The sequence below is a fragment of the Sitophilus oryzae genome, unplaced genomic scaffold (assembly GCF_002938485.1).
Source record: "Sitophilus oryzae breed Bouriz unplaced genomic scaffold, Soryzae_2.0 scaffold_813_pilon_pilon, whole genome shotgun sequence".
Lineage (NCBI taxonomy): Eukaryota > Metazoa > Arthropoda > Insecta > Coleoptera > Curculionidae > Sitophilus > Sitophilus oryzae.
Genome location: NW_022147432.1, coordinates 5,085,044 through 5,110,582, shown reverse-complemented (window position 1 = coordinate 5,110,582; position 25,539 = coordinate 5,085,044). Strand labels below are relative to the sequence as shown.

Here is a 25,539-nt window from a genome sequence, read left to right as displayed (position 1 = left end):
TTTCCCGATCATTAACTACATGAAAACTACGTTAATAAACTACCTATTGATATTATGAATAATTAAATACATTATATGTTTTCTAAAGCTTCAACTTATTATAACCTCACCTCAAACCTTTGACATTTGAAAGTTACATACATATGTTACATAAACTACACCCTCTACATAAACTACATTAACTAAATGTAATGTAGTTTATGTAGTTTTTAAAAGTAACATGTAGTTTTCCGAACCCTGGTGTTGATGCGTTTGTTCGGCTAATGTTGATCGACTCTTACTCAAGAGAATAACCATCCATAGATGAGTAAGTCATAACCATGAAAAAAATTGTATGATAAAATATAAGTTCTGTCTAATAGCCAAATAAATTAAAAGAAGATATTATTACATAATACACTATTTCTTTCTATTGTAAAAAGATGTATATTTCCATCTCACTTTTCGAATTTGCACTGTGATTTTGCTGGCTAGGGGGATCGTATTTTTTCCATCAATTTCTGTATTTTTACAGTTTTTTAGCTGCAAATCATGCTTTCAAGAGCCGCAATCCTTTCAGGTGAGTAAAAAATTTCGAGTGTTTTATTTTATATTGAAATAAGTTTATTAATGTGTAATATTTATGTGTAAATGATTTATGTAACTCAGGTGGCTGTGCGATCTCGACATTGACGTAACAATTTTATTTTTGTTTTATTTAAATGAACATCGAATTTTCCTCTATTCTCTTTAGGTCAAAATTCAAGAGCTCTTGTTGCTTTTGCAAGAGCAACAGCTACGTCACCGGCCAATAATGCTGCAGAATCTACAAGCAGTTCTTCTTTGCCTAGACCTGTAAGTTCAAGATCTTACATTTGTACCTATGTATTATTTTTTAATTATTACTTTTGCATTGTAAAATCAGGTCAGACAAGAAGCTGGAAGAGTCCGTTATGGTTTTATTCCAGAAGAATGGTTCGAAGCATTCTATAAGAAAACTGGTGTAACTGGACCTTATGCATTCGCCTTCACTTTCTCTACCTACCTAGTCAGCAAGGAAATTTATGTATTGGAGCACGAGTACTACTCAGGTCTCTCTCTTTTGATCATGTGGACCTATGGTATTAAGGCACTTGGACCAAAGGTTGCTGCTTATCTAGATAAAGAAGTTGATGTAAGTTTTGTAGTTGCAACACCTTTTTACAACCACTGTTTTATATTACCTTTAAATTTTAATTATAGGACTATGAAAAAGGCTGGAATCAGGAGCGCGTAGATGAGAAAGCTAACCTAGAGGATCAAATTAAAAATGAGGAAAAATTACAGTGGAGCATTGAAGGTATGTAGAGAAAGTAGAGTAGGTATGTAGAGAAAATAATATAATTAATTTTTTGTTATTTTTAGGTCAAAACCTTCTTATTCAAGCCAAACGTGAAAATGTGGCACTCCAGCTGGAAGCTGACTATAGAGCAAGATTATTGTCGGCTTATCAAGCTGTTAAAAGTCGTCTAGATTATCAATTGGAAAAAACTAATGCTGAGCGCAGGATTGCACAGAAAAATTTGGTAGAGTATGTCATAGCCAAGGTTAAGGCCTCTATCACTGCAGACCAAGAAAAACAGAACATTGACAGATGTATTGCTGATTTGGCATTACTAGCCAAAGCTTAAGGTACAGTTTTACATAATATTTTACCAGGTTTTTAGGTGAATTTAATAATTTGTTAAAATATTTATATTCTTTTTATCCTCAGTTATACAAATTTACATGAAATATTTCAAATTATTAAAACTAGGAAAATCATACTTCTTTCAATGAATAAAATTTATATTTTAAGTTTATTCTTACACAATATTATTTGTTAGATACATGCTGTTGTGCAAATAAATAATTACACGAAATAAAAGTATATTTATTAATTATGTAGAAGTTTTTCTTCAGCGGAACAGGTAAATGAAACAGTAATTTTCTACACAAAGATTTTAATAATACTGCATATTCTCATACCATCAACGTTTCAATTTAATAAATTACAATAATATAGAAGTCAGTAAATTTGAGACATACATACAATAATATCATTGAGTTACATAAAGTCCATATTAATACTTTTGAAGATAATTTCTTTTTGTATTTTTTTAAAATCAAATCTTAAAAAGACTAGTATTTAAGATTTATAATTTGTATCCCATATATTATGGCACAGTTTCCACCAGTATTTCACAAACTTGAAGATCTACAAGGTGGTTTTTAACATTAACTAAGTTTGGAAAATGATTGGGCTTCTACAGTGTGTACAAGGAAATGTGCTTCGAGATTTTGTTTTGTATTGGTACTGCAAAAGAAAATTTTGGCAGCATAAACACCCTACTGACACGAAATATTTACAGAAAGTCTTACTACGTTTCGCTTAAATATAGCCAAATATATTAAAATCCTATCTATATACAAAGGTTTTATATAAATTCGTAAAATACAATGATACATTTTGGAGAGTATTCTTTTTAACTCATAGTGCACAATAATAAATAAATATACAACAAGTTTTCCAAGGATAAATAACATCTAATAAAAAGCTATTTTGTCTCCTTAAACAACTTACAAAGTATTATAGTAATTTTTAAAATTTCGAAAGATACTGGGTACATCTCAAAAGTGGCTTACCCCTATAACATTTTTATTTTTTTAGATAAAAAAAACGAGATTTGGTATGTTAGTTTATTATGACATAAATTAGGAGCGATTAACGGTATTCAATTGTTTTTGGTCACTTCCTGTTTCACAGGAAATTACTACAATTTTTGGTTTTTAAATGACACTCGATATTTTATATACTTTATTTGATAGAAAATGACACTGAAGAGAATGACAGATCATAAATATTGTCATATACTAACATACCAAATCTCGTTTTTTTTTAAATGAAAAAAAAATAGAAGTTATAGGGATGAACCAGTTCTGAAACGCACCCGGTATAATAGACCATACAATCGAAAATAAATTACGTCAAAGGTAGCTTGGAAATTAAGATCCCTGTAATTTTAAATGTAAAATTACATGGGTCATTTGAGGTCTGTTCTCAGAAGAATCCCTGACTAGTTAGCGCGTTTCTTATTGGTTGAAATGTGTAGAAACCAGACTAACAATCAGGTTTTTTCTACGCATTTTAACCAATAAAAAACGTGCTGAGTCAGGGATTCTTCTGAGAACAGACCTATCATCGATTGTCATTTCTAAACTAACTTAACGTCGGTTTTTTTTTCGATAATACAGTATTTTAATTCATAAAGTCTTGGCGATTATCATTTTTTAAAAAATTGAAAATACCTTTCGGAAATTTAATCTTTCGGGAAACTTATTCATTTTAAAAAATAACATAAAAAATAAACATATACAAAAATATCTATATACAGGTATGTATGTCGTATAAATAGACATGAAAAAATAAATTAACATAAAATACGTAAAGCTATTAATAAGTACAATACAATTAAGTAGAAAAATGCTAATAGAGCACTTTTAAGAAAAATCATTTTTTATTACATAACATTATGTATATCCGATTTTAAAATTGGTTTTATAAATAAGTTAAGCCAAGAATAGGATGGTTATATCAGGTTTAAACTTTAAATTGGTCGATAATATCATAACTGTCAAACACAGCTGCCAAAAATCGGTTTTCAATTCATCCAAAATTGCATAAAATTTAAATAAGTATAGATTTTATTTTTTACCTTAAATTTGACCTGTATTACAAAAATGATTTAATTGATATAGGCGATTGAGGGTTTCTGTTATTTCTAGTTGTGTTTCGGTTGTCCAACTATTCTAAAGCTGACTCCAAAAAACTGAATGTATTATACACTAACTACACCGGGTGTTTCTGAAAAGCAGCTCACCTCTAGAACTTTTTTATTTTTTCCAGAAAAAAAAACGAGATTTGGTATAATACAAATTGAAGGGTCCAGGGGAAAAACTTGATAAGCGCCAATTTCTCAATTTTAGGATTTTACAATATTATAGTAGGTCGTAGGTCTAACTGGTCCCTACAAAATGTATAAACTATGCAGGGCAATAAGCTGTTAATCCTATTGATATACATATGTCTAGTAAAAATTTAGAATACGCGGAAAGAACCTGATAACTGCTAGTGCACAATGGTTCCCAGATAGGTCATTACTTAGAAATATTAATTTCAAAGTGTTTGCATGAAACTGTTGCTAATGCTTTTCTTATATTCCCCTGTAAACGATACATAATAAATAACAAAATCAAGTAAGCCTAGTGTAGCGTTTTTTTTATTAGAAATGTCACATTTTTGCTACTGGTATCAAGCTGACATAAACAGTTTTCAGATAACGCCAATTAATTACTTATTTTATTAAAATTGATAAAAGCTGTTGCCTTTTCTGTAATGGACGTTCGAAAAAGAACTGTTTTTTTCTTTTTTGCACTTAATTAAATCTAAGTAATATTAGTTTATGACTATTTTAATGTAACAAAAATAGTATTTTTACATTTTTGCTTGTCACTCTTTAAGACTTAACTACTTTCCCTTTCAAATCCTCTTAAACGGCATGAAAATACTTGTCGTTTAAAGTATATTGCATATAAATTAATTGCCACTGGCTTCCGCGAATTGCCGCCGGATCTTATACCGGGTGGTTAAAGATTGACTTTTTGTCTTAAAATAAAAGTAACTTATTTTTTCCTCTTCGTGTCAACTTATTTCGTGGACACACTGTATATCAATTGACAAAATAATTGTATTTAATTTAATTTGACCTCTTCAATATGAAAAAACATGTACATATGTGCAAACATAATCTGTATACCTTTCCGAATAGTTAGAACTTAAAATTCAAATCACACGAACTGGGCCCAATTTTTTTAATACATATTACATTAAGTTTTTTATATACATTTATTTAGCATTTGTTATCAATTTCTGTTAAAAAAGGTGCAGTCAAGCTATATCTAGATATATAACAGTTATGACCGCGCAACTAATTAAGAGGAACCACTGTGCAGTGCTCTGTGAAATTAGTAAAATGGCGCTTATCATGTTTTCCCCTGGATCCTTCAATTATAATAGAGTGTCAACCTGACGCGTAGGGTTCTCGTAAACATGGATGTTTTTGTTTAAATATCAATATACAGAGTGTAAATAAATTAATGCGAAAAAACAGGTATTGCTTTAAAGAAAATAAAACTATTTTTATTTTCTATATTTTTTTCAATTTAGCATTTCTATAAGTTATTTACTTATATAGAGTGTATCTTCACATTATAACTAGTCAAAAAGTGTTGATGACATTTTGTCACATTACTAGATAATTCAAATTTAAAATATTGACAGATGTCTTCTATTATTTTTTTACAAATTTAATATGCAGGTCTAATGAGACTACTTGACTTTAACTTATTCCTTAATAACTGTCGTATACAGGGTGCTACAAATTCGAGATAAATTTGACATTGGTATCTTGGAAACCGTAATAGATACGAAGATGGTTAAATTGGGGCAAAGTTGCGCCTTGGGATGTTCACCAAGATGCCATCAAAAAGGATTGCTGAGTTTTTTGGAAAAAATAATTTTTTTTGAAAATCAATTTTATTTTTTCCTGTCGTTACTTTTTAGAAAATCAAATAACTAATTGCACTTTCTCATAGCCACTTTATTAGCGCTATCTATGGTATTTTTAGATTTTAAAATTAGCTCATAGTTTGTGTGATACAGAGGCCGACTTAATTTTTTTAAATACGGACCTGCATTTTTTATTTCAGATTTTGAAAGAAGTCGGTCTCCTGAGTACAATGATATGCCACACTTTATACTTTTTTTTTGTTTCGCACATTTGAACACAATTTATTTAAACTAATTTTAAGTCCGGTTCTGTTTTTTTTAATATTTAAACTATTGATCGTTACAATATTGATAAGCCTTCAAACTTAACAATGACGTAATAAAAATCAAATTAATATTTTTCAACATTTACAATAAAATATAAAGTACAAAATGCATTTGGAAGTATATCAAGAAGATATGTTCAAAGAGCTATAAATAAAACTGAACGAATAATAAATTTGTGCAATAGGAGGGGTGGTAACCCTTTCAAACATGTAGAGCATTAGAAAGTAGTTTGTAGAAGTGGATTTATTTATAATAACCACGATTAATATTATGCATATTATTAGGTCGTACATTCAGATTTCAAATTCACAATAAAAAAAGTGAAAAATACTATCTTTAAATTGCTGACCTGGATATTATTTTTGAATCTTTCAATTGGCTCGATTTTCCTTATTCAATGTTAATTAGCGCTGATTTGCGATGAATATAATCAGACTAAATAATTTAAAAAACCAGACTTGGTTGGTACACAAAATAAAAAAAAAGTATAAAGTGTGACATATCATTGTACTCAGGAGACCGAGTTCTTTCAAAATCTGAAATAAAAAATGCAGGTCCGTAATTAAAAAAATTAAGTTGGTCTCTGTATATCACAAATTATCAGCTAATTTGGAAATCTAAAAATATTATCAGATAGCCCTAATAAAGTGGCTATGAGAATGTGCAATTTATTTTTTGATTTTCCAAAAAAGTAACGACAGGAAAAAATAAAATTGATTTTCAAAAAAATCCGTTTTTCCAAAAAAACTCAGCTATCTTTGAAATTTTTAAAACTTTTTTGATAGCATCTTGGTAAGCATATCCCAAGACGCAACTTTGCCCCAACCATCTTTGTATCTATTACGGTTTCCGAGATACCAATGCTCGTACCTCAAATTTGTAGCACCCTGTATAGAGAAAAATATTTGGAGATAATGTCGCAAGTGAATTAAATTTTTGAACACCCCGTATATGAGGCATACTCTAATAACTATTCCAAATTTGAGTGTCAACAGTTTTTAGATGAAATATTAGTCACGGACAGACCTGATATATTAAAACTTATCGATACGATATGTATCGATATTTTTTCTTAGATTGAAAATTCCTCACGGTCGGTGTTATAATTCAGAAACTTTTCCTTTTTTTGTTCTGTAACCATTTAAAATGAAGTTTTGTCATATTTCTGCTGTATTCTTTTTTCTTTGGGTATATTTACTGCCAGAAGATAATTTCAGATATGTCAAACTAAGAAATCATGACCTCTCGGGAGCGGAAGAAGAGTTTGTTTTTCTGCCATGGTCAAGTCTAGTTACAAACGTATTCTTCTTTCCTCGATTTGCACGTGCTGCAGACGACGTTGCAACACCAGACGAACTGGCATTTGCACTTCTCTTCCACGTCTTTGACCCTAGTTTGATAGCCTCTACCGCAGCACAGAAGCGGACAACCGTCTAGGCCAGGACTGGTCACATTACACACGCGACCTCTGGTGCCTAGAATGTTCAACCTACGAAAATATAGAGTATGTTGAGACTTAAATTATACAGGGTTGTTCACCACATACAACACGGAGTATTGGAGCTAAACAATTAGATTTTTACAAGTGTTCGTTGAAGGACTATTAGAGCAACAATTTAAAAATATTTTTACAAGATACAGAGTGTCCCAAAGAAATAAAAAATATCAAAGTTGTATTTTTTTAAATAGAACACCCTGTATATTATTACATTTTTAGTTTCTATCGATCAAAATAAAGGTATATTTGATTAAGGTTTACCTCATTTTAATCATACCGTTTTTGAAATATTTAGGTTTTTGTTAAAATACACTAATAATTTTAATGCTTCATTTCTTCAGGTGTATTTAAGTTTTTAAAACCAAACATTGTACTAAAGTATTTCTATTTACCAAATTTTGTGTTGCAATAATAAAAATTGTACTACCTTATACAGAGTGTCTAAAAATTATTTTAAATAATTACTAGCTTTAAACGGCAATAACTTGTTTAAATTAAATGGAACACCCTGTATATTTTATAAGAATCAGATGCACAATTTAATTATTTATCAAATTGTATTGTACCTATCTCTAAGTTTTCGTAAAAAATGCATTTTCTTATAATTTAGACCTCATTTATCAATATACCCGCATGGAATATTGACATTTTAGATTATTTTTAGAGATGTATCAAACTTTTTAAGAGTACAGATACTGATAGTGTCGACATGGTTCATTTATTTCATTAGAAAATAAAAAAAACGGTTTAAAAATTTTGTTAAAGAGGATCAATTAATATGATTCGAATTACATTAATTGACAGTTTACGTTTATTAATAATAATTGCTCCAAGCACTAAAAAACTGAATTTTGTATGTGTATTAGACAGTGTAGTAAAAAGTAACACCTTAAAAATGTTATTTCATTTTTTGGCGAATGCTTATTTATAACAACAGAGACGTTCATTTTCATAACTTATTATTATATTTAATTCTAATTCAAATCCATATTTATTTAAAATAATATATTTACTAACACAATTAAGTATGTAATGGTGGTATATTTAATTAATGGTATACTCTTTTATAAAAATTGAAATAGTTTTTTTTGTATACAAATGGGCTAGTAATATCGTTTTTAGCAAGAAATGTACATTTTGTACATTTGTTGCCTTAAAAACAATCTAAAATGTCAATATTCCATGGGTATATTGCTAAATGAGGTCTAAATTATAAGAAAATGAATTTTCTATTAAAGTTTGAAGGGATAGGTACAAAATGGTATAATACAATTTGATAGACAATTAAATTGTGCATCTGATTCTTCTAAAATATACCGGGTGTTCAATTAAAATTAAACAAGTTATTGCCATTTGAAGCTAGAAATTATTTAAAATAAATTTTTAGACACTCTGTATGACGTAGTGTTATTTTTATTATTGCAACACAATAACTGATCAATAGATAAACTTCAGTAAATATTTAGTATTAAAAACTTTGGTACCCTTGGAGAAATGAAGCCTTAACGTTTTTACTGCAATTTCAGAAATAGAAAATATTTCAAAAACGGTAAGGTATAAGTATGATAAACCTTAATCAAATTTACCTTTATTTTAATCGTAGAAACTAAAAATGTAATAATATACAGGCGGTTCCATTTAAAAAATACAACTTTGATATTTTTTATTTATTTTGGACACTGTGTATCTTGTAAAAATATTTTTAAATTGTTGCTCTAATAGTCCTTCAACGAACACAAAACTTACCATTTGTAAAAATCTAATTGTTTAGCTACAATACTCCGTGTCGTATGTGGTGAACAACCCTGTTCGAAAAAGTAGGAAAAATAAATGATTTTATTTACAACCACATAATATGTGTACATATTATGTAATGTTGGTATTACTGGGCTTTTAACATTTTGGAAGAACTTCCATTTTCATTATGCATTTGCTTCACTTATTGTTTTCTTCGCTCATCTTATTTTATTTTTTTCTTCTGTTCTTTGTGCAGTTTCTTTAAGTTGTGATTGGATACCAATGTTAAGATTTTCGGAATTTTGAATATCATACAACATACTTGTTTTTCAAACGCCACAAAAGTATTAATTTTTGCGACATGATTGACAATATAAAAACGCCATTTTAACATTTTCCTACGTTTTCGAGATATGTGTACTCATTTTTGCCTTTTAACAAATCTAGTTATTTTTACAGCAACAGGTTTAAGAAATTATAATGTCTATACAGTTTATAGCTAAGTTCATATAACTCTCGAAGTGATACTTACGTTTCATTCTTTTCACAGTAATCTGGCGAATCCTCTAGATACACCAGATCAGTTCTATTTGGCTTTTTGAATTCTGGTTTCACTACTTTGAGTTTTTTTCTTCGTCTCTCTACGTATTTGACGTGAGAAGCTCCTTCATATCTAAAACGATGATATAAATAGAAATAATAAACGTAACTAAGTAAGTGCAGTTCGTTCAGCGAAAGTATCAAACATTTTTTTCTACCATTTTTTTAGTAATGTCTTATATCGTCACCCGAATGCAAGAAATGCGTAACTCGAAAATTTCATGTTTTAAGTTACCTTTCGAAATTATGTAAAAGAGCGCCTAGAATTTAGTACATAAAGTAGTTATATTATTTACAGTGACTGTATACAAGAAATTATATAACCCGAAATATAACCACATGATTACATTATTTCATCATTTACATTTTTAGCCGACCATACCAATAGGTATGGTAGGCTATTAAGATCGACAAAAAAAAAGTTTTTTTTTAATTTCACTCAAAATGAGTTATTTGGGTCATAAATGACCTAAATACAAAATATTTTCATGGTGTCTGTCGGTCTGTCTGTCCGTCTGTCTGTAACAAGATAACTCAAAAACCGCTAAACCGATTTTAACCAAATTTGGCACAAAAATATATACTGTGGCACCCGAGAATCTGGCCATTAGTTTTTGGTGGGGGTGGGGGGTTGGTAAGGGGGTATGGGAGGGGGTTAAAATTTTTAAAAAATCGTAACTCCAAAATAACAGTAGCTAGCGAAACGCGGTTTTCAATTTAAGATTAGGAATAATATTTGCAACAAAATTTGTAATAATCAGTCAAAGTCGCAGTTTTTGAGATAAAAAAAAATTGGAAAAATTCGTTTACTTTGAAACTAAAAGAACTGCCTACCAACTTTGTATTAACATATTTTAGTATGGGCGGCTATACGTGCCTCCCGGCGCCAATTTTTTACATATAACATCAAAATTTCGAGTTACCCATTCTTACATTCATGTGCCGATATCTTCATTCATATATCTGTATATCCAATTAATGAATAGTTAATGAAAAATAATTAGTGGCCTAGTTAGTAACTAACTATTCTAAGAATAGACGTGGTGGACTTACCGTTTATAGAGACCTTCGGATATTTTCCTAAGCGGAGGTAGTCGCCTCCAGCAGATCTGCATGCTGCAAGAACCCGACACACCGTGACATTTACAGGTTCGCAGCATTCTCGATCGCACTGCCTAAAGAAATAATTAAAATTATTGTTAGTATTACTCTTTTTTTAACATTATTTGAACAAACATGACTCTTATACTCTTATCTTGTAAGTAATATTATGTACTATAATTTTTTGCTATTGCTTCATCATTATTTTAATTTTATTGCTAGGATATCAAATATACAAAGAAATCTGTAACGCTATGACTGACCCATACTACAGGATATTATGGTCTATCATGTTTTTTAACTCTCACGTTCTGTAACAAAAGGTTCAATAATATCATAACAACACAAAGTATTATCAAAAAACGTCCACCAAGAGATTTAATGATTACATTTTGTTTTATAAATTATCCAAAAATACTGAATTCATGAAGTAAAACAAAAATAATATCATAAAAAGATTAAAAAAAAGTATCTTACTCTTCTGCCTGCTTCGTTATTGTGCAAGTTCATCAAACCCAAAGCGCTATTGGCATCTTCCTTCACATCTAGGAAATCCTTCGAAAATCTTTCACCATATCTCACGTCTTCTGAACATCCGCCCCATTTCCATTTTTGGTTCTTTTTCTGTCTAAAAAATAACAAAAAGTGGTAGAAAAATGGAATAAACTTATTTAGAATAGACAAACAGTTATTGTACGTTTAAATAATGGAAAAAGTCAAACGGGGCTAATTCTGGTGAGTCAGGGAGACAATCAAGTAGTTTAAGATTAAGTAGTTTAAAATTCTTAAATGTTCGTTATGGACAACAGTAAAAAGTAGAAGTATAATAGTATTTTCTTTTTCTACAAATGTGATCTATTTTCAAAAATTCCTCTTTTTGGCTTGTTAAGTAATGATGATCCTTACTTGCCAGATCTAGATCTAAGTGACCTCTTTCTTATTTCTTAAGATAAAAACTTAATTAGAACAAACATTTTTGTCATATGAAGTAAAAAATACCGTGTACTGGTTAAAGATCAAAATTTAAAGAAGTTTTGTATTTTTACTGAGTCCGAAACTTTGGAGACCTTCCTTTTATATCATATTTCTAATTAGTAGCTTGTGGTGAGGAACAGAATAAAAATTTAACCACGAGATCTAATGCAGCCTAAAATGTATCTTTTTACCTAATTTTGTGATCACAACTACAGTAATCGGCTAGTTCCCCTTTAGTACAGGCCCTAGTTATGGCATATGCCATAGAGGCCGCAGCTATGGCATTTAAGTAGGCAGCTTCTCGGCTTTCTGAAAAAGAAAACCAAATCTATATAAATATTTACAAAAATTAACTGGAGAATATGCAGATATACAATATGATCTGCAACGACGTCTCGTAATCCTGTTAAAAAATAACAATTGATTTTGATATATAAAAAACAGCTGTTATGTTTTAACAACAGGATTACGGGACGTCGTTGCAGCCACCCTTAGTCTTTCAAAGATGATATTTTATTTATACTAAGCAGAACGTCAATATCTAAAAGTTATATTTCCGGGTTTACTATATATTTTTTTTTGAAGAATTGTTTTTTTACTTACTAAATATGAATGTTACTTTGTTTTGTCTGTTTTAATAAAGCTCTTATGTTATTTTCTTTTTGATATATGTAGCTGCATCATTTTCCCGGGATCCCGAGATTATCGGTTCTAAACCCGGGATTTAAAAACTGGATCCCGAAAATTGGAAACCCTAATTTCGAGTATCGAGGAGAATGGATATTCGTGTCAATGCTATGGCCGATAATACTCGGATAATCTCGTCGAGCTCTATCGTTTGATGATATTGTGACGACGTTTCGAGTACTTTGAGAGCCCATCATCAATAACCAAAAAACGTCCGATTTAAATCAAATCTGGCATGTCAATAGATTGGACCAAGGCCAACTTGACCCTGTATGTCACATGTCATTTTGACAGTTGGTTTTGACGTGAAAAACGTCAAAAGTTCATGTCGTCCGATTGCGACCAAATTTGGTGGGTAGGCTATATTAGCTATGGTGAACACGCAAAGAGAGGTTTCTTATGATAGATATATTCAGATAGGTATTGAATAAGTTGTGATACAGTTGCTTAATAATGAATAGCAATAAATTGACCTGAAAACATTAGATTAAAATACTTACTAATTGTTACCACGTTGCCAAAAGTATTGTTCTTCTCTGGAAACGTTGTACAGTTCCATCGACTGTAAGAAAACTGACTTTGACATTCTTCGATAGCCAATTTGGCTCCAGTACTTATGATCTAAAATAAAGGAAAATCTGTTGCGAAAATAGTGAAATATTGCCTATAAATTATTGTAGCCTATAATTTAATAATGTTGCCTATAAATTAAAACTACCTATGCTGGTAGAATATTGTTTAATAAAGGATATAAATAAGTATAGTCATAGTGACTCACTCAGCTTTATTATTTTTTCAGTTAGAAACCGAAATTTGCTATTATTATAATAAATGTTGGATATATGATATAAATCAGGATTGATTGATGTATTCAATTAGTTTCGGCCACTTCCTGTTTCACAGGAAATTACTACAACTTTTGATTTTTAAATGCTACCCTCGATTACCCTTTTTTACGGTATTTGATAGAAAATTATATTCAAAATCGAATGACATAATATCATGTCAACTTTTGACATTTTCACTTAAAAAATAGTATTTTATATGGTATTTTAATTTTGGCTGTGTTCAAACCACTAATTTTTAATCAGGAGCCTTGGAAATATACATTTGATAGTCTAATGTTTTTTAAAAAATGTCTAAACCTATGTGGCGGATTCATCTCTCCAAAAAAATCCTTTATGGGTATTACGCCACTGCACCGCAAGAAAAATCTACAAAATTAAATAGTTATTTTTTGTAAAGACTTCTGCGTTAAACCTAAACGGACACTGCTTGTCAGAAGTTATGTCAGAAGTCATTTTAGGACATACATTTATATGAACTTTTTTTATTTATTTTTATGTGCAGAATGTGCTGTCAAAGTTTGCGGAACACCCTCACACCTCGTACAGTTCGGACCACCCTGTATATTAAAAGATATAGCTTTTACCGTCACAAACGGCATTGTCTAAGGGCTGGCTGCATTTCGAGTATTGTCGATAAAGGTTGATTCGTCACTCGAAGACGGATTGTGATTCGCGTGAGCACAATGACCAGTGGTGATAGTGTATCCGATAAATAAACGATCACTTTTTATGTATACAGGGTGAGTTTCCTACGATGTTCTCTATGGGTATCTCGGAAACTACTGGAGATAGAGAGTCGGTTAAATGGGGAAAGAATTGCAGTTTTGTGGGGTCATAAATATTCGCCTTTCAGATTTTTGAAAAAGTTCATGGCTTACTAGATATTTCGAAAAAAACAAATTTCGGCTATTTTAAAAATTGTCTCTAATTCCATTATAAGCTATTATAGACAAAAAGTTTTCAGATAAAAGTTGTAGATAATCACATCCTTAATGAGACCGTGTCCTCCGTTTTTTTCTAAAACAGAAGGACCAGTTGATTTAATTAAACTTTTCTCGTACCGCCACTTCGAGTGCCTCTCTTAATTCATAACTTCTTTTGTAAACCCTTATTGTTAACTATACCGCATAAAAAATCTAAAATGGATAGGTCAGGTGATCGAGGAGGCCCATGCAATTAGTCCACCTCTTCCTATCCCTGCGTTTGTATAATTATGATATAAATAATTTTAAAAATTTCTTTCATTATGAAGGGTGGGGGATGGTGTGTCATACTGAAAGTCATGTTAGAACCACTCTATTGTCATTTGAAAAATTCATATTTACAATTTTTGTTTATTATAATTTACAAAGTTTGTATGTGACAGCTTAACATTTCTGAGAGCAACGGCGATTGAACTTGTTTCCATGGCTAACTAAGTGAAATTCTTTAAAAATGATAAGAATTGGCTATAACCCAGTAATTTTTCGAAGAAAAGATATTATAGCTTATATCACTAAAAAGCTTAAAAATGGCGCTTTTTATGAAGTCATGGCCAATTATGGTTTCCATTTAAAAAAACATATGTTTGTGTCATATATCAAAAATGACAGGCTTTAGAAAAAAACGGACAACACGGTTTCATTAAGGATGTGATTATCTACAACGTTTATCTGAAAACTTTTTGTCTAAAATAGCTTATAATGGAATTAGAGACCATTTTTAAAATTGCCGAAATTTGTTTTTTTCGAAATGTCTAGTAAGCCATGAACTTTTTCAAAAATCTGAAAGACGAATATTTAGGACCCCACAAAACTGCAATTCTTTCCCCATTTAACCGACTCTCTATCTCCAGTAGTTTCCGAGATACCCATAAAGAACATCGTAGGAAACTCACCGTGTATGCTGTTTTTTCCAGATATATATGTAGATATATCTTTCCTCTATTCTATCTAATATATTTCTAATTCATGTAAAACTTTCTACTATCAACTGACTGTGTAGTACTGGTCATTAAATTTAAAACGTTGTATACAGAGTGTTCCGTGAAAAAATACATAGGTATCTTTAAACTATTTTCAAACGGTGCTAAAATATGATTCAGAAAAAAATCTATTGCAATAAAATCTTAACATGCTGACATAAGTTTAAAGACCCTGTATGCTTCCTTAAAGATCCACCTCACAATATATCTCTCTCATTGTGATCAGAGGAAAGAAAAAACATAACGACTCTCCAACAATAGACGGATGAGCTAGTACGGTGTACCCAAGGTTTAGTTTTGTTTGCCATAGGAAAAGAACAGAGGCAAATATTTGAACACAACGTTAACTGGCTTTTAAAGGCAGGAAAAAAAGACGAGAAAAGCTGAAATCTTTTTTACCGTAACTTGGGAGAAAGCTCTCCGCTATATGCAGATGTCTGGTTTTATTAAAATTTATAACCTTTAACTCAGTATTAACGATTATAAACATTAAATACCTTGATTAAAAAAAGCACGTGTCGTATATCTATTTTTTTCAGAAAATTCTGCAGATAAAAAGAAGGAAAAAAGTTCCTATAAATGTATGTCCTAAAATACTTAGTTTCGGAGCTACAGGGTGTATTTGGGTGAATTTTCAATTCTATTTCAATTTTTTTAAGAATAATTATTAAAGTAACCTCAATATTTGGATAGAAATTTGTGTTTGGGAATATTTGACATGAGAAATTTGGTTTTGATGTTAATATGACTCCTGTTTGTAGGGGGTGCGACCAACATGTGTTTTAATTGTTTTCAAGAGTAATAACCGTTGTAATAACTTTTCGTCTGTACTTGTATAAAACTACTAAGTGAAAAAATATACATTTCCGTGACTTTTTACGTAAAAAATGTCTCTTGGTAAAAATCGCGGGTCAACTTTCGTTTAGCTAAAAACAGTTATTAGAAAAAAAAATTGTCTTTAAAAAGCTACTGTCAACCACAGAAAACACAAATTTTCCTGCGGAAATGCGTAATTTCCAAATTTCGCACTTTAGAATAACTGAAATCTGCTATAAAAAAATACATTGTGCGTTTTATTTTTAATATTTTTCTGAACATATAAACACAAAAATTTTCCTGCGGAAATAAGCTGTTTTCATTTTCTAAGGAAATTGATTAGACTTTAGAATAGCTGAAATCAGTTATACATATAAAAAATAAATATATTTTTGTTTAAAAGCATTCACGAATGGAGGAAAATAAAAATTTTCCTGCGGAAATAAACTGTATCCATTTTCTGAGGAAATTTAATAGACTTTAGAATAGCTGTTAGAAAATACTTTAGAAAAATCAGTTATATAAAAAATAAATATATTTTTTGCCTTTTAGAAGCGTTTACAAACTAAGGAAAATAAAAAATTTCCTGCGGAAATGCTTGATTTTCATTCTCCATTTGTTCCTTATTATATTATCAGGTCTTGTAAAGTATCAGTACCCACGAATTTAGAATTTTTTTGGCAGAGAGTCCTATGCTTATAGAACAGTTTAAAAGAAAAAAATCCTCGGATGAAGCACTTTTGAACCAAAAAAAAATCATTTAAAAGTGTCTAAAATGCTAACCAATCTAATAATAAATCTAATAATATTTTTACAAAATCACCCCCCCAGTTAATTATTAAAATACATATAAACCCTCCACAAAGAAAAGCTAACCAAAGAATCTATATCTTTGGTTAGCTTTTCTAGCTTTTCTAACTTTTCTATCTTTGGTTAGCTAACTTTCTTGGTTCAATCTAATAGTTTTGCACAATCACAGTTAATTATTAGAATATAAAAGAAAACTGTATGATAGCATGATCCAATGATTTTTTGTTTTGAATCAGCCTTATTTACGTAAAGCTTTAATAAAAAACAAGAATAACATTCCGAGGTACTTATAGTTTACAAGAACCTATATTATCTATTCTAGAAGAATTGTTATTCCTCCGAAAGATGTTTTACCCCACCCAGCACCCCTATTCGCTCTCGGGTCACTTAAGCTTCTAAACTGAAAAATGTATGAAAAACAAAGTGCACAAAATGACATTGACACATTTCCGCAGGAATTTTTTTGTGTTTCTTTGCTCGTAAAGGCTCGTATAAAACAAATATAAGTTCATTTTTCATGTAACTGATTTCGGCTATTCTAAAGTCAAAGCATTTTTTTATGTAAAATAAAAATAAAAAATTTCCGCAGACACTTTTTTGTGTTTTATGTTTAGAAAAATGTCTAAAACACACCCCGAAGACTAGTTTTGATGTAACATATTTCGGCTATACTAAAGAAAACTAGAAGGCGTTAGGAGTACAAATATACAAAAAAAAATTGTATTTGTACTCCTAACGCCTTCTAGAACGGATATATAAAGTCATTTTTTATATAACAGATTTCAGCTAAACCGTTTCGCTTTCAACCGTTCTCAAGATATTTAGAATGGAAATAGTCAATACATGTCATTATTGACAAAAAATAAATCGGTTGAGTAGATAATAATTTGAATGAAATAATAAATTTGGGAAATTTTTATTTTTTCAAATTAATTATAAATTTTTCTGCGAAAAATTGTCAATAAGACAGAGACCTTTTTACGTAAAAAACGTCGTAACTGTATATTTTTTTTATACAGGTACGGACGAAAAATTATTACTTTTCAAACCAGTTAAAAATATATAGGTGGCGCCCTCTACAAATTGGAATCATATTGATATCAAAATAAAATTTCTCATCTCAAAAAACTTCCAGACACCAATTTTCATCCAAATACAGTAGAACCCCAATTATCCGAGTCGCAATTATCCGAGCTCCGGATTAACCGATCCAATCTAAAGACCCTGATTATCCGAGGTCGCGCGTCTATCCTCCGTATTAACCGAGCTTCTAAAATATACTATATGGTTATTTACATATTTCCGTTTAAAATCGTTGGGACCGACGGGGAATCCACTTAGCCCGTGTGAGCGGTTCTCCTTATTTATGTTTTTGGACTCTTTTAGGATGTAAATTTGAGTGAATGCAGTTCGTTATTGCGTTCACTACGGAGAAGTAGTATACGTATGTACTCGCATGATTTATCTGGGTGGAGTTCTAGTTAAGTGTATACCAACTGCTTTGTTTAAATTTTCATTTGCCGTATTATAATGGAACGAAACAAACGTAAAAGGTGTGCCTCTGTCAGGTCCCATATTGCAGCAAAAAGCAATAACGATTAGTAAACAATTTCCATAGACAGATAGGTTTACCGGCAGTTCTGGATGGAAATGTCCTGTACAGATTTAAACGAGACAGAAGAAGAAGTAAGTTTATTAGAATTAATGTAAAACTTAAAGGTTGCAAAAATGTGACAAGACAAGACGTTGATGAACGGGTTACAGCAGATGATTTAGAAGAAGAAATATTGAAAAAGAATGAATATTGAAGAAATAGCAAACGCCTTTCGGGAAACCGAAAAATCAGATGACGATAACTATGACGAAGAGGTGGATGAACAGCCTTCCACTAAGATTACCCATCAAGAAGGTTTTGCTTCTCTGGAAACAGCTCTGAAGTTTATCGAACAATAATCAGAGGCAACCCCAGCGGATTTGCTTCTTCTTAACTGGTGGAGAAACATGGGAGCGAGAAAAGGAAGATGCAATATGAAACAGCAGCGCATAGATACTTATTTCACTGTTTTATAATGTGGATAGTATCTACATATGTAGGTACTTATATGTATTTACATGTTAAAAATGTTAATAAACCGTTTGAAGTATATATTGGTGCTTATTTTTTAATAAATCCGGATTATCCGAGTTTTCAGTTATCCGAGGAGGGTAATCCATTCCGGTTATCCGAGGTAACGGGGGGGACCCGTTACCTCGGATAACCGGGGTTTTACTGTATTGACATTACTTCATAAGTTATTTGGAAAAAATTGAAATAAAAATGAAACATCTACACCAGAAACAGCAGCGCATAGATACTTATTTCACTGTTTTATAATGTGGATAGTATCTACATATGTAGGTACTTATATGTATTTACATGTTAAAAATGTTAATAAACCGTTTGAAGTATATATTGGTGCTTATTTTTTAATAAATCCGGATTATCCGAGTTTTCAGTTATCCGAGGAGGGTAATCCATTCCGGTTATCCGAGGTAACGGGGGGGACCCGTTACCTCGGATAACCGGGGTTTTACTGTATTGACATTACTTCATAAGTTATTTGGAAAAAATTGAAATAAAAATGAAACATCTACACCCTGTATCTCCGAAACTAAGCATTTTAGGACATACATTTATATACGAACTTTTTTACTTATTTTTATTTGCAAAATATGCTGCTGAAGTTCCCGAATACAGTGTGGACCACCCTGTATATGTTTGACAAAATTTACTGTACTCTTTAATATTTTTTGGAAATATTTCTCAAACTTCTAAATACACATATCCCTATTAAATTTTACAGGTGACTTCAAACCCCTTTTAAACAATATGTGTTCATTCAAAAATATCGATATACAGGGTGTTTCAAAAAACTTGTGACAACTCTCGTGGGCAGATTCTTCGCGTAAAAATATAATTTAATCTTTATATCAACATAGGTCCGATTCAGCTTTGTTTCATAGCTACATAAGGGGTTAAAGTATTCATTTTCGATTTATTTTAATTTTCTTCCAACTGCTTTTAACTTTTTATTGTAAATCTAAGCTTTTAACGATTTGAATGAAATTTTGAAGGAAACAGTTACTATAAGTGCGATATAGTTAGTTTGATGCTAAAAAAGTGTCTACATATTCACCAGGCACGTGCATATGGGTTATCCGAGGGGTTATCACTGACATATTTTTCTAAGAAAAACTATAGCTACGCAGAATCTGAACGAAACAGAATCCCCTGTATAAAATACCCTGTATAATATCTATATTTGACTAAAAACGATATTTTGATATATCGAAAACTAAAATATGGTAAAATCGAATCGAAAGCGGTGGTAATATGGGTAAATCGTACTTACAGGTAATATTCTATCATATTTGGCACAAAGTTCCTTTTGTTTATCAATGAAGAACTCCATTTTCATACATCTGTCTTTGTGTTCTGTTGGAGTAAGATTGAGCATACCAGTCAAAACTGTTGGAAACCCCATTTGCCTGTAAATAAATAAAATATTGTTTAAAAATCGTATAGTTTCAGAAAACTGGTAAATAAAAAAATGTTTGTACTAGAAATAATATATACCATATTTAACGTGTGTATTTAATTGTATATAATAATATCATTTCAGGATCTTTCTCAGTTACAAATCTTTTGAACGAAATCTCAAAAATAAACATATCCGTCTAAACGATGCTTGTTTAGCCTGTCCCTAAACGCCAATAACCAGGATTTGGAAAAGTAGTGGATAAGTCGGTCTCTAACAAGGGTAGCAGGTGTTTGTACCCATTTTCTATGATTGGAAAAAGGTTTTATCGGTATGGAATTTCATGGCAAATACATAATACTCTTATGTATTTTTTAATATGACTATTGTTTATATATTCTTAATATGACTAAACGGATCAAGTTTTTTAGTTTATTTTTCTTCAACTGGGAATCTAGAAACCTATCTCTCGAATGTACTTTCAAACCTGTACGAGGATAGTTTTAATTTGGATACGGGTGAGCGAGGTGTTTAATTATTTATATATTGTGACCTTTTCGGAAAGTGTACAAGCTCTAAATTAGATATACTAATTAAAAGTAAAATGAAGAGTGTATGCATGGGGGAGGGGAATTAACCACCGCAACCACACAGATCTATTGTGTCCCCTTTTCTTGTGTTATAACTCATCATACAACCTTAGCGTTTTGACAAAAACCAGTATCTGAGACGGTTTTACAGAGGTTAGTTCTCCATCTCCGATATCAGTCGTATAAAAGTTCATGACACGAATGGTTGTCGTCTCGGCGCCCTCAGTGATGAGTGTTCTGGTGTTTCTCCATTTTTGGTCACAAATTCTGCATTCACTGTTGTTTCTTAGCTTTAATCTACGGAGGTGTTCGTTGAGGAGACAGTATCTTGTTAAAAACACTTATTCTTACTTAAATCAATGAAAATCGTTGATTTTTTTCGGTCGTAAGCCCTGAGAAATTTCTTCGAGTGTCTTAGACCGTTAGAGGATTCCAGGTTACGGATGGAGTCTTCCAGATTCTAAAGTTCCGCGTTAAGTTGGGAAGGAAGTTCCGGGAAGCAGAGTGAAGTGAAGTGTTCGCTCCTTTTCTAGCTAGATCGTTTGCTTTTTCATTGCCTTCTATCCCTTGGTGGGATGGCGCCAAGAAGTAGGAGGACTTTATTATATTTGCCTAATTTATTCTCCAGGTATTCTTTGACCAAATTCGAATTCGAACCAACACAAAATGGGGGGGGGGGGATAGTTGGTAACCTTAAATTACTGATACTTCCGATTTTAATTAATAAACGTAAATTACATTTTTCTCAGAGACAACTTTTATGCAATGATGATGTTTTTCCCATGTACCCTTCAATTGTCTTGATATATACTTTGTGGAGACGTTTTAAATCAGGTATGCTGTATAGTTTCTATAATATTTAGTCTAAGGTATCTAGGCAGCTTTTGAATGAATGCCGAAGGTTTTGATCGAGCTAAATAATTGTTTTATGGGTCGTAAAACCGAATAGATTTGTTTTCATTCGGCGGGGTAAACAAAGTGGCGGGGCGTACTACGTAGAGCTGTAAAATTTTTAGTGTCAAAGTGACGGAGCCAAGATTCTGACAGACGACGGACGAGATGCAGATGCCGGCGTTGCGGCGCGCCTGAAAGAATTTTCGGGCGAAGACGCCTCTACTTTTCAAGCCCATAGATATTTTGAATAGTAGATAGAATGTGGATACGCTGAAATAAGGAAATTACTACATTTTAATAATTGCGGAGCACTTTACTACTTTTCAATTTACCGGTAATCTGTAATATAAAACATGGAATTACTGGTATTTGCCGTTCTTTTCCTAGAACTAGCGGAAAAATTTGAAATATAAAAGCACCCAAATAGCATTTTCACGACTTGCGACCACATGTTTACTAAACACAATGTTGGATTAGTTACAAAAAAACAGTTAGCTCCGTACCTTGGGTATTAAAATAAATGTAAACGTTGTTGTAACGTTGTGCCGACGTTGAACTAGTACTACAACAAAGTAAAAGCTTCTGCGACGTCGAATAAACGTTGACTTGTAACCTTTTTTGCTTAAGTGATCTTTAGGTGATTCGGACAACGTAGTTACAAGGTTGGGCAATAATGAGTTTTCCGACGTCACTTTCAGGACCTATTCCAACGTTATACAAACGTCTTCTGTTTTACTAATTCCAACGTTGTTTAGATTTCCTTATTCTTACGTTGGCAGGACGTCGAGCCACTACCTTTTTGCAACTGTATTGAACCATAACCTTAAATCTTAAATTTTCACTTCATTGTTCTGTTCTGTCAGACAGTTCAGTGTTGTTTTTGTTTTTATAAAAAAACTTAATTAAAATGGGACGTAAGGAAGGCACATATAAAACTAAATTTAAATACACATCGACATATGACCGATATTTTATAGAGGGCGGCACAAGCTAGACTCTAGGATGACTAAATTAGGCAATCTTGCGACTAGTATACTACCTGTTAAGGCTGAACTGCGACTTTATTAGTCCAGTATGCGACTACTCGAACTACTCCATCTTAATCTCCAAAACAACAAAGTAAAAGCCACCATGTTGTTGAATAAGAAAATATTTCGTTCCTAAAATAGCAATTCCTGCTTTTTGAATACATTAACTTGAAATATTTAACCCTAAACAACACGCGGAAACAATTTTTTTTCGACTGCGAATAAATTATTCTCATTTTACTAAAAAAAAATTCAAGAAGTTTTTTAAAATTTTTCAAAGTAGAAACAATACATTTATCAATAAAGTTGTTTGCGTTTAACTTTTTTGCCTTGGGTAACGAGTTACAGAGTTGTGGTTAAAGTGTTTCAATAATTATAATCTTCAAACATCCTCCATACTTAAATACTTTTGTTTTGTTTTCCTTTACTGCCATCTGGCCTTTGTCTCTTACTAAATCATAAAAATAATATTTTTACTATAATTATCCCAATTTAGGATAAAACGCGACTTAGACGCCATATTATTATAGTTTTGTATTTCTGTGAATTAGGATTTTAAACAACGTTGCAGTTTGTACTAAATTAGGCTGTTAGCCAACGTAGGTATCCAACGTCGTTTCGGCCCAAAAATTATTCTCCAAACTAGTGCAGACTAGGGTTGGCACGAGGTTGTGCCGACGTTGCACTCCGACATTTGGTTTTTTGCCCAATGTTGTCCCGACGTCCAAATGCTGCTTGGGCAACTTTTATCAAATTAAAGCAGGATTTTCAAATATTTCCTCTAATTCCTTCTTCCGGTAAATATTGCCTTTCTGTTTTCAAGATTTGTATAACAACCCTTTATGTTATACAGGGTGTTTCAAAAAGCATGTGCCATCTCTCGTGGGAAGATTCCTCGCGTAAAAATAAGATTTATTTTTCATATCAACATAGGTCCGATTCTGCTTTGTTTCGTAGCTACAGGGTGTTAAAATCTTATTATTTTTTCGATTTATTATAGTTTTCTTCCAAGTAGTGAGGGTAAAAGTAGCATAATAAGTGCTACATATTTTAATGCTAAAAAAGTGTCTACATATTCACCAGGGACGTGCATATAGGTTATCAGTGAAATATTTTTCAAAAAAGAACATGTGCGCCACTGACTTTTTTCTTTTGATATCAAAATTGTGTAGGCCGTTTAAGGCCAATTAAAAGTTCTTTGAATCTCTTGATATCTTGTCGAACTTGGCCTCCTTGATGAAATAAACGCAATTTTATTAATCACAATTAGTAAAATAAAAATAAAATTAATAAATTATATATTTTATCTAATTTGTTATTCAATATTTTTACCATTAGTTATTACTATTAGTTGAACCTACAGCAATTTCATCAATCAATCAATCATAATCAATTTATCTCATCAAGGCGGCCGAAATTAACAAAATATCAAGAGACAACTTTTAATCGGCATTAAACTGCTTCCACTATTTCGCTAACAAGAGAAAAAAGTCAGTGGCGTACATTCTTTTTTTAGAAAAAGATTCCAGTGATAACCCATATGCACTTCCCTGGTGAATATGTAGATACTTTTTTAGCTTTAAAATATGTGGCATTTATAGTAACTTTCACCCTCAAAATTTCATTCGAAACGCTAAAAGTACTTGGAAAAAAATTATAATAAATTAAAAAGATAATCAGACATCCTGTCGCTACGAAACAAAGCGGAATCGGACCTATGTTGATATGAAAAATAAATCTTATTTTTACGTGAGGAATCTCCCCACAAGAGATGGCACATGTTTTTGAAACATTCTGTATAAACTATTCAAAATAATTATGGCATTTTTTTTTAAATAAAATATTAATTTGGAAAATAAGACTTGGATTGGAATTACGTTTTTAAATAGTTTAGATCATAGGTTTAGATACAGTAAAGAGGAACATACTCGAAACAAAAAGCCTACGCGCTGCCATGTACTTTTTAGTCAGCCGACTATTTAGTTGCAAAAGTGAAAACAATTTATTCTTATAGAGCCGATCGGCAGACTATAATGACCTATATAATATAGACTATACCGGGTGCGTCTCAAAAGTGTCACCCCTATAACGTTTTTATTTCTTCAAATAAAAACGAGATTTGGTATGTTAGTATATGACATAAATTAGGATTGATTGACGTTTTCAATTGTTTTCGGTCACTTCCTGTTTCACCGGAAATGACTACAACTTTTGGTTTTTAAATGGCACTCTCGGTATTTTTTTACTTTATTCATACATCATATGTTAACCCCCTTACACTACCCAGTAGTGGTTGGGTTGTATCTGCCTATATTAAACAATCTTCTATCTGTTTTTAATTTTATAGGTACATTTAGTACGACGCCGACGTTGCCGAATCTACAAAAAATTCTTAAATATTCCTAAAAATAAGAACCATATTACTTTCTTTCCCAATAAGTTCGGGGCAATGTTGTCGAATCTACGAAAAAATCCTTAAACCCCCTTTAAAAATAATAGTATTCTTCATTTCCTCTAAATTCGGTAAACTTTTAAAACGATGCCCGAGGATGAGAGAAAGCTGGGTGTACGCCGGCAAACC

At 31.4% G+C, this 25,539-nt stretch overlaps 2 protein-coding genes across 2 annotated transcripts in view; one reads left to right on the top strand and one right to left on the bottom strand.

Moving 5' to 3' along the window:
* The first annotated feature begins 398 nt into the window (after positions 1-398).
* Positions 399-1,901, top strand: LOC115889370 (ATP synthase subunit b, mitochondrial-like). Its single transcript, XM_030909351.1, has 5 exons — positions 399-559; positions 734-834; positions 905-1,153; positions 1,222-1,318; positions 1,384-1,901. Exons 1-5 carry the CDS (start codon positions 532-534, stop codon positions 1,647-1,649), a joined length of 741 nt encoding a protein of 246 aa, XP_030765211.1. The 5' UTR covers positions 399-531; the 3' UTR covers positions 1,650-1,901.
* A 4,868-nt stretch (positions 1,902-6,769) lies between these two features.
* LOC115889369 (protein Wnt-1-like) overlaps positions 6,770-25,539 on the bottom strand; it is a 136,523-nt gene continuing 117,753 nt past the window's right edge. The window contains exons 3-9 of the mRNA XM_030909350.1: positions 20,321-20,456; positions 12,992-13,112; positions 11,996-12,113; positions 11,307-11,457; positions 10,782-10,903; positions 9,661-9,801; positions 6,770-7,382 (exon numbers count right to left, since the gene is read on the bottom strand). Coding sequence (XP_030765210.1) covers positions 7,181-7,382; positions 9,661-9,801; positions 10,782-10,903; positions 11,307-11,457; positions 11,996-12,113; positions 12,992-13,112; positions 20,321-20,456 — 991 coding nt within the window. The 3' untranslated portion in view covers positions 6,770-7,180. The remainder of the gene's footprint in view (positions 7,383-9,660; positions 9,802-10,781; positions 10,904-11,306; positions 11,458-11,995; positions 12,114-12,991; positions 13,113-20,320; positions 20,457-25,539) is intronic.

Excerpts from the sequence above, each read along its gene's own strand:
- LOC115889370 (XM_030909351.1), top strand. The coding sequence starts at position 532 with ATGCTTTCAAGAGCCGCAATCCTTTCAG. Across the intron at positions 560-733 it reads AAGAGCCGCAATCCTTTCAG|GTCAAAATTCAAGAGCTCTT; the intron begins GTGAGTAAAAAA and ends TATTCTCTTTAG. Across the intron at positions 1,154-1,221 it reads ATCTAGATAAAGAAGTTGAT|GACTATGAAAAAGGCTGGAA; the intron begins GTAAGTTTTGTA and ends TTTTAATTATAG.